The 10,620-nt window shown below is 30.7% G+C and overlaps 1 protein-coding gene across 1 annotated transcript; it reads right to left on the minus strand.

The window, feature by feature from the left end:
* Positions 1-765: 765 nt before the first annotated feature.
* On the minus strand, positions 766-2,325 carry LOC122586408 (UPF0481 protein At3g47200-like). The gene has a single exon (XM_043758408.1). The coding sequence runs from the start codon at positions 2,323-2,325 to the stop codon at positions 766-768; it is 1,560 nt and encodes a 519-aa protein (XP_043614343.1).
* Between the last annotated feature and the right edge of the window lie 8,295 nt (positions 2,326-10,620).

Raw genomic sequence — 10,620 nt, forward strand, 5'->3', positions numbered from 1 at the left:
TTTGAAAGTTGATTGTAGTCTTACTTAAATAATCCTTACAGGCTTAGGTAACTTCATATTTTAAGCTTATTTCATGTTTTTAAATTTTTTTAATGTAATAGATCAAAAAGTGAAGTCCTAAGGAGAGGATTCATACAATGACAAATGTCAATGCTCTATATGCAACTTCTTTGTGATAACATTGCTTTAGTGAACTTCTGATTTCCAGGTATCTACTTTATCTAAGACATCATACTGTGATAGAGTCTAACTTCTTATTTCTAAATGATCTAATGCAGGCCCCGTAATTACTAACCTTGTAATGATTGATAGTATTTTGTAATATGTGCTCCCTGTACAACTACATATATAATAATTATATAATTACACGACATTTTACCATTTTCTTTTTAGTCACATCTTGCGAGCACCACAATAGTTTCTAAAAATTAACATTAAAAGAAAATGTCACGCCTTTTTAGTAGTGTATGAGTAAAATATCGACGTCCTATAAGTTTGGAATTTTAGTAAATGACAGATTTTATAAAATAATAACACACTTTTACATTTTTACCAATGGCTACACCATGTACATAGCATACTACACATGGTTGCACCCACAAGAAGCTAGGATGATCTTATTTGACAAAAAAACAAGTAGAAGTAGACTTGCAACACTCAAATCAAACACTGATCAAAGATACAATAAGCAACATCGAACATGGATACGCTTATAAGTAATGATTTATCTTCGAAAACTTGCAAAGATCATCACATGCGCTTTATTTAGGGACGCCAAACAGTATAATAAGTTTGAACACCAGTAAGAAAAAGAGCTATCAAAGCTCCAAGAAGTGCTAAAAATGCCCATGGGCTCTTGACATATTCATTCTTTAGCTGGGAGAATAGTGTGTTCGTCCAACTTTCTAAATGCCTTTGTATCCTGTATTTCACTTCCAGGTATTTGAAACCATTTTCAACCAAATCAATGCCTATTTCGTCGAACAATTTCACTACTTCTTGATCACTAGCTAAAAGGTTATGAAGTACCCAAGCTTTTCTAAGAATCTTAACATCCTCAATGTCATCAATCAGCGTACCAAGAAGATATACATACGATTTAACCCATGAACGACCAACTGAGCACTTGCACGTTTCATAGGCCATCATGTTTAACAACATAGGCCTGGTGTAATCACTCACAGCTATTGGAGGCAGCTTTACATTCGCTGAAAAACCCCACCAGCTGCCTTTAACGAATTCAATGCGAGTCATCGAGAGTGTGTCTATAATAGGCTTGAAATGGATCCCAACGTCCACAAGCTCGTTAACACTGCGGAAGTTGCAACCGTTGAATCTGTAGCTATCTGTTGGAACTTTGACTATCCTGGCATGCTCACCATGAAGAGCACCGAGAAGATGATCGGGTTCTTTTTCTTCTCTTTGGAACTCATCGCTTATGTCTTCATTTGTCGTCGATCGTCTTCTTATTTTAAATCTGTCTAACCACTTTCTTTTCGGCTGCTTGCGTATCACAAAACTGCTCATATCGATGAATGGTTTAACGAATTCTAACAAACTGCTAGTTTCGAAGAACCCTTCATTAATAATATATTTAAACATACGGGTTGGTTTCATCATCATCATCGTCATCACCTCCTTTAGAACTTCGAATGGAATTTGGTTTTCCAACAAATAGAGATCTCGACGAATAAAGAAAACCTCATTGCTTTTGAACTCCGAGTAATCTTTGATCCACCCAATGTAAATGGAGCAAATGAAATAAAAAATAAAACAACCATCCAGCAACATCATCTTTGTGAAGTCCGAATCACTAAACAAGCAGCTTGCCATCATGTGTTCTTGATCATAATAGCTTCTTAAATCTTTCACCATTTCTGGTTCAGCAAGCTTATCGAACAAACTTTTTACGGCAGCCCTGTCATTTGAAAAGAGCTTCATTGCAAATTCAGGCTTGCGTTTCTCGAACAACATGGGTTTATTTTTGCAAAAATGGTACGGACCAATGGAGACAAACTTTGGAACAAAGTATTTTTCGTAGTCTTGTTTTTCCCTAATTGATGCTGGAACTCTGGGGATTTTTGGGGCTGATGATACTGGTGTGGGATCAGTGGCATCCGCATCTGTCGAGCTCGTAATCCACTTAATAAACGGGTCCTCAGGGACATCGATGATGCTGGTTGATGACGTCCCTGGAGGAGCGTCAGCGACATCGCCAATTGATCTGGAAATCGAGTCATTGGTGACCTCCATGCTGCTTTGGGTTTGGCTTTGGAGGTTTAGTGTTGGTGATTGTGGGATGATAAGCAAGTGCTCAATTGGCATTGGTACAAATAAAGTCCATAAGGATGATATAAATGCATATGCATGTGTATCATAGTTGCTTCCTTTACAACTTAAAAACTATCTAGATGTTCTTAGCGTTTATATTATTACAAATCTTTAAAATTTTTATACATTTTTTAAATAATATGAATGTCTCAAGGATATTTAAAAACATATCACTAAATAAGGATATTTAAAATTTTTATACATTTTTTTTGAAGTGGACATACATATAATGGTTTTTTCAAACAAGTTTTCTGAAAAAACAAAATTATAAGTAAAATAAAGTGAACAATAATAATTTTTAAGTCTCAATACCTTGACAGTGTATTGGAGAGGTTAAGATAACAATTTTGATTCTACCACGACGGTGTAGATATGCTACTATCAGGTCCTATCAAAAATAAAAAAAAACCTACAAATAAAACGTTTCACCTCGATATCTAGCTATCTAAAATAAAAAAAGACTTGTGAATAAAACGTTTAACCTCGATATCCAGAACAAATTATGGAACAAGTAAATGCGGAATTAAAAATTCCGGATACGTTCACATTAAACGTGTAATTTATAGATTTATATTATGGGAAGAAATTACGGATCTCCTAACTTGGCGGGTCTTGCAATATCAAGTTGGAGTAGTATAAATGTATAATTTAACTAAATAATATATAATATATCTATATTTATTAATATATTTATTAAAACAATAGAAATTTTAATCTTTTAAAGCCCTCCTCAATATAAAGCTATTTTTAAAATTTGACACATAAGTTTTTATCCTATGTATCATTATCATATTTTTTTGACAATATTTATCCATTAAATATTAAATAAAAAAGATATTTATATACAAACTTAAGAAACCAAATCCCTTATATTTAAGAAACAAATCCCATATGGAAAAAAAAAACTAAAACCGTATAAACTTAAATATGAGTTTAAATTTTTTATATATCTTTTTTTTCCCTGTAAAGGCAATATTTTGTATCTAATTTTTTTGATCTTGGATTCATTTAATCAAATCGTATATTATCAAAATCGTTTCATTATAGGAATTTAAATATTTCTAACTAGATAATGATATCACAATTTGATTCATTGAAGTTACGGGTTATGCGGGTTCATTTCTTTCACGGGTAGCAATTGTTTTAATAAAAACATAGTTTGTAATTACAATTATTCCTAATCAAATACGATATTTAGAGCAAATTGCAGTCACAAGATACTGTCAATCTCATTTAAACTAATTTTCACTATCCAAGTAGCACAACACCATTAGGTTTCTAAATATGTTCAACTAAGTTTAATTTTTTTTTTTTGGTATTTAAATGTTGAACATTATATATATTATTGATTTCAATGTCAATATTAAAACTTTTAAAAAATAAATTTAATATCCGCACATCGTGCGGGTAAAAAACCTTGTATATATATATATACTAGGTCTTTTACCCGCACGATATGCGGCTAGTTAAAATATGGTTAATGGAATATAACAAAAATAATCTATATGTAGGCATTTACAACTTCCCATGCAGTTTCAATTGTGAGATACTTAGACAACTCATATCTCAACTTGTCTTTGTGAATGATAGAATGAAAACTTGGACGATAATACATTTGGCCGTCGGTGTATTTGGTCGAAGTACCTACACTCGAATAAAGATTAACCACTTGTGACTATCTAAGAATTTAAAACCACAATAAAAGTAAGCTTCATATAACATTCAAATGCTTTATGAAGTGATTTAAGAGATATTGGGCAAGAATTTTATAACAAAAGGAAATAAATGGAATAACCATGAAGATGATAGCACTACGCCTACATTGGTATCTAAACATGAAGATCAAAACGTACACTCTTTGTTAGTAACCGTGGATCATATAAAAAACAAATTTTTTTTTTGTACTTGTAACAAATAGGCCACCAATATCACCCAATCAGAAACATCCTAACAAAATAAAAAATAAGCTATAGAGATCCAATGAGCTTAATTACCAAAAACCAACAAAGGAAAACTTAAACGCGAGATTATAAATAATCGACCCACAAAGAATTTTTCTTTCATCACTTTTCACATTAAGCATTTATAAATAACTAAAAGGCTATGATTACAAAAATCTATTGTATATAACTACAATAATAACCTAAGTTCATTTAAAAAAATAAAAAAAAAAGTGAAATGAGTATTTGAATATACTTAGGTCGCGTTTGGTTCACAGATTCTGATGGAATTTGATGGAATTGGAATGAGATTTCATTCTTTAGTGTGTTTGGTTGTTCAAAGATGAAGGAATATGATTCCATTGGAATGTAAACATTCCTTTATTTGATGGAATCTCCATTCCTTGAGGGTGGGAGAAGGAATCTTATTCCATTCGTCACTTGAATTTTCAAAAATTTAAAAACATTCCGTCAAATTCCATTCCTTCAAATTACAATTTCATTGAAAGATTCCATTCCTCCTAAAAACATTCCGTGAACCAAACATTCCTACATACATTCTTTACCCAATGGACCCATCCTATGTAGTTAAAATCTAAATCTTCATTAACTTAACCCTTTGACTTTTTAGACATAAAATAAAAAACAACCCAAATATGAAGAAAATAAAAAGCAAACATAAATTGACCAATTTAAAGGTTAATGCCCTGATAGCACCTTAATGGTAAATTACTTTCCTCGGTAGTAAACCGCAAGTGCAATGTACATGGTGATCACTAAAGTGTAGAATAGGAAGTTTAGCTTTGGTACATACCTAGTGAAACTCTGTCAGTATACTTATCACTAAATGCATATATTTACACCGGCCAACATGAAATTTAGAGAAATCCACAACCATTTGTTTATAGAATGAGTCATCTCGTATTCTTAAAGTATACTCTATATGTCCTATAAACACGAAGGTCATCTCTGCGCAACTTTCAACAACCAACTCCAACTATGGAAAATTAGCACTTCCCTCCAAGTTGACTCTGCATAGAGCAAAGAGATTTATAAGTGATGTGGCAGTATTGGAGAGAAAACTATAAATCAGTCAAGTACCTCATCACCTGACAAATCACAAATTTGAGATTGAGTTGCCAAATATCATATAAAATATACATATTGTAAAACGATAAGCAATGTTAGGAAGAAAGCTACTACTCGGTAGCTGACACAATATAAGCAAGAATTAGCAAACATGGAAAGATGTTCACTGTATATTATAAGCATAATTCTAGCAGATCACATTCATAAAATTTCTAGACTTGGAAACCACCCTGTCACAAAAGAGAAGTTCCATGACAAACATGCTAGATTAAAAAGAAAGAAAAAAGCCATTGAAAGGTTAAAAAACTAATTAGCATTAAGAAATATTGGATGTACGTAGGAGGCCTTTTTGTTCAACAGTATTTCTTCTAAGCCACTAACAAACATATCTCATTACATTCAATCTGTTTTACTTCTAGTCCTAGAGCTTTTTTTTTATTTGTCACTTCTGTTGTTTTGGTGACTTCTAAATCACACATCATTAGTAAACATGATTAAAGGGTTACCTTTAATGATACACATCACAATTGGAAAAAATAATACAAACTTAATCATGTTTATGTAGAAACACAAAATAAAATACTTAGAAGCAGAGACAAAGTAAATTAATGAGCAAACAAAAAGAACTCCTGAACCACTTACAGCCAGTAAGATGAAGAAGAGGTACCCGTAATAAACTCTCTCCAAAAATCGGATCTATTAACAAAATTTTGAAGAATTTAATTTAGGCATGCTAAAATTAGGGTCTTGTGAGAAATAACATCAATGAATTTATCCATAAATTAAATGAAAAAAAAAAAGGTTCAGGAAATTAATGAAACAAAAAGAAATTAAATAACCAAAAATAATGAAAAGAGAAACATACCGAAAAGAAAAGAATCACAAATGGAATATAGAGATCGAGAGAGCTAAAGAACATGATTAGGGTTAGGAATTACTGAGAATAGGTAACAACTTAAAACTAATATTTTTGCACGGGTCGGGTTATTAACTCCGCGTGTTTTCTTTAAATTTTAGTGGTAAAAAATTAGGGAGATGACACATAGGATTTAAGCCTATGTGTCAATGTTATAATATAGTTTTAGATTGAGGAGGCTTTATAATCATCAGGTTAGACGGTAACTTTATACAAACAATAAATTGTTAAGTTACTGGTTTGAAACAATACATGTATCTACATGTATGTATTAAAAAGGACAAAGAAATATACTTGGAAATTGGCAATAGAATCATATAATGTGCATATTATATCACATAAACATTAAACTTGAAATATACAACAGTATAATGTTGCATATATAATATATTATAGAAACACTAATTTGTTAAGTTCATGATTTGGAACAATAAATGTATTCATTGTAAAAAATAACATAGAAACAAAATAGTTTGAAAATCTTTCTTTTTAATACGGGATTTGTTTAATATAACAAATTGTTAAGTTATTGTTTGGGAATAATAAGTTTATTTATAGGTACCGAAAAAGATAAGATAGAAACAAAATCACTTAATTTTTTATTATTATTACTTTTTTTAGATTTATAGATAAAATAGATAAGTATTGTTGGAAAAAATATGGAGATGACACGTAGGAAAAATCCTACGTGGCAAAGTCTGAAGATAGTTTGAGTTGAGGTGGATGGCTTTAGAAAGCTAGAATAACTACTATTTTATTAGATCCTAGGGTATTTAACCCGCGCGATGCGCGGCTATTTTAAAATTTATATATTTAGTTTAATGATGTAATTTTGTGGAAACATCTTCGTCCAGCTCAATGTAAATAAGGGTAAAAACATTAACAACTCATGTTAGACGTGGTAATTTAAACCCATTAACTTATGAGCATGTGCAGTTGTGCACCACGCGGTTTATTAACACAAGTAAAAAGATCAACAAAGATCAAGTTTTTTTTTATCCTAAAACACCTAAAAACAGACAACTTATACTAATCAAGTAATGAACTTATACTAAAAACTCTACAAGTAATTATACTAATCAAGTAATGAACAACAACAACAACAACAACAACAAACCTAAAAACGTAAAAACCACGACCACAAAAACACTAATAATAACCAAAAAAGTTACTAACAGAGGCTAAACTAACCACAAAATATTTTCTGGGTCATAAAAAGATTAAAACTTTAAGCTAAACTGAATCAATATTTTACTAAATTTGAGCTAAACAGATGGAATAAAAGGATTTAAACTTTAAGCTAAATTGAATTACAATTTCCCTAATTTTAACTTAATTAATGAATAAATTTTCTGGGTCAAAAGATTGAAACTTAAAGCTAAATTAAATTACAACTTCACTAAATTTAAGCAAAATTGATTAACAAAATTACCAAAGTTCGAAACTTTAAGCAAATTATGAGAAAACAAACCACAAAGAATTGATGGAATCGGCCAAAATCAAAAGGGGTTCACTGACAAAATGTAAATAACTCAAATATATATGTAAAAAAAGATCTGCAACTGCTATAGATCTCGTGAAATCTCTTCCCCAACAAAATCAATATGCTTAGTTAGAAGAAGCTTTTTAATATATATCAGATCTTGTTTATATATTTTTGAAGATAATTTGAGACCAACTAAAAAAAGTCCAAAAAAGGACCATTGATTTTCGTAACTTACACACCACCATCATCATCTACTACGATATACAAGACTCTTTTATAAAAAGACTAACACTTTCCAGCGAGGGGCCTACAGAAAAATCATGTGCAAGTTAACTTATACATGATTTTCTGGTGGGCCCGTCGCCGGAAAGTCTTAGTGTTTTTACAAAAAAGTCTTGTATATCGTAATAGATGATGATGGTGTACAAAAATCAATGGTTCTAGTTGATCCTAAAATAAGAGGTGGTATCAAAATATCTCACCCATATATATATATATATATATATATTATATTTAATGATGACCACTACGGCTGGCATAACAGGTCCGACACGACCTGTTAAGACACGAACTTGTTAAGACACGGACCTGTTAAGGTCAAACACGAACACGACCTGTTAACTAATCGTGTCATTTTTTTCAAACACGAACACGACACGAAATTTAACAGTGTACTTGTTAAGGACCTGTTAACGTACCTGTTAACCATCAAACATGTATACACGTCTTTGGAGATGTTTCAGGATTACCTAGTTTTATATATATATATATATACATAAGAAGCATATACATAACCTAAAATTACTAATAACAAAAATATTGTCTTTTTTACCAACCAAAATTAAATCAGAAAGATTACTCAAACTTACAATCAATTTAAATAACACAGTCACAACAATATATAGATCGAAGGTAGATCTAAAAAATCGTAACTACCATCGGCCGGACATTGAAATCCTGTTCGTCATCGATGTCACAACTACAACTGGCGATGTCGAAACTATGTTCACCATTGCCTCCGTCGTAGATGGATATATGCAGTAGATAGATAGATACAGAGATAGATCGTTTAGAGATAGAAGATTGGATTTGATTTTGTGATTTTTCCTTTTTCCTTTTTAGAGAAAGAGAGGAATATGAGCCTATGAGGATAAAATGTGATATGAATTTCATTGATTGTGAAAGTGATACATCACTCACGTGCAACTCCAATAATAAGTTTATAATTTCGTACAGGATCCTCAAGTATAGTGGGTTTTACAATAACCATACCCTTTACTTTTAGTATTATACATATGATTTTTTTAATATAATAATCTTAAAATGTCCTAACAGGTCTTAACAGGTCCGGATCTATTAAGACATGAAACCTGTTAATGTCAAACACAAAACCTTTTAAGAACAGGTCGTGTCGTGTTAGCAGATTTCGTGTCAAAATTGTCAGCCTTAATGACAGCTATCAGAGGAAAGACTCCGGTACCGAAAATAAATAACTGCGGTGATTCACTTACTTCTGAGAGAAACCTTGAAGGCTTGAAGAGAATTTATAATTTACCAAAGCTTTCGCTCAGAAAGGATGAAAGTCGTTGTGTATATGAAAAGTGATTTGATATTAACACATTTTATCATATGTGTACAGTAGTTAATACTTGTACACAGTTTGTAATAGTGCTAAGAAAATTAAAAAGAATGTACAAATATCACTATATGAAAATGCACAGACTTGCACAATTTTTTGTTGTGGGGCCGCTGTAAGAAACCAAGAACAATATTACTTTTGAAAATTCTTCTAAAAAAAATACTTAATTTTAACTAAGAAAAAGAGTATATAATTTTTTTTTATCATCATTTTCAACGTCTTAAATCTGAAGTTGACGTACTTTTATTACATGTTAGACGTACTTTTTTCAAATTATTACTATTTATATAATTTTCAAAGCAATTATTCTAGTTCTACCTTAATTGTAACTTGTAAGCAACTAATGCGTTAAAATCATCTCAGATATATAGTAATTAAATATTATACTGTAAAAAAAAAAAAAAATCTAAATACCTTCTCCAAAAATTTTGAACAAATATCCAATAACTTACCCAAGATTAAAACAAAAATATGTATATTTAGAATAAAAAATACATATATAATGGTAAATACTAAATAGTTGATTCATTCATTAATTCAATCATATATAAAGCACAATTCAGAAATGGAGACCAGCTCATGGACTATTTTTTTACATTCCAACCACCAAAAGTTCAGATGTAATTATACACGTGGACTATTTATTTATCAGTACACATTTAATTAAAAAGAAACTCAAAGTCCATAATAAACAGCTTATGAATCTGAATCTGATCCACAAATCTGTATATGTTTCCAGTTTCCATGATAATCACCTGTCGTGAAAACAAAATACAACTAAAACAAGGTAAATAACAAGTAGAAGAAATAGTTTTGACTTTTCCTTAAAGGCCAATAATGGAAATTTGACAAATAAGATTACAGATAGTGAATACATGTGAGAAGGATCTATGCAAAAAATCTAGCATCCACCCATTTTCAGATATACCTCATCACCATTTATTCAACTCCATATGAACTGAAAATGACATCTTCTAAAATCAGAAATTTTGTTAACTCAAAAGAAAGAAAGCTATAGAAAACATATTCAATAAATTTGATTGTTAAAAATAAATGGGTTTCTTTACATCAAAATAGTAGTCATGGGATGTACAAATATATTAAGAAAACATTAGAAAATTGTCTTTAAAAGCGATACTCTATTTAAGAAAATCTAACAAAAATGTAACAAGATTTATCTACTAGTTGTAACAAGTAAATAAAAGATGTAACTTGAAAA

This window comes from Erigeron canadensis, chromosome 1 (assembly GCF_010389155.1).
Source record: "Erigeron canadensis isolate Cc75 chromosome 1, C_canadensis_v1, whole genome shotgun sequence".
Lineage (NCBI taxonomy): Eukaryota > Viridiplantae > Streptophyta > Magnoliopsida > Asterales > Asteraceae > Erigeron > Erigeron canadensis.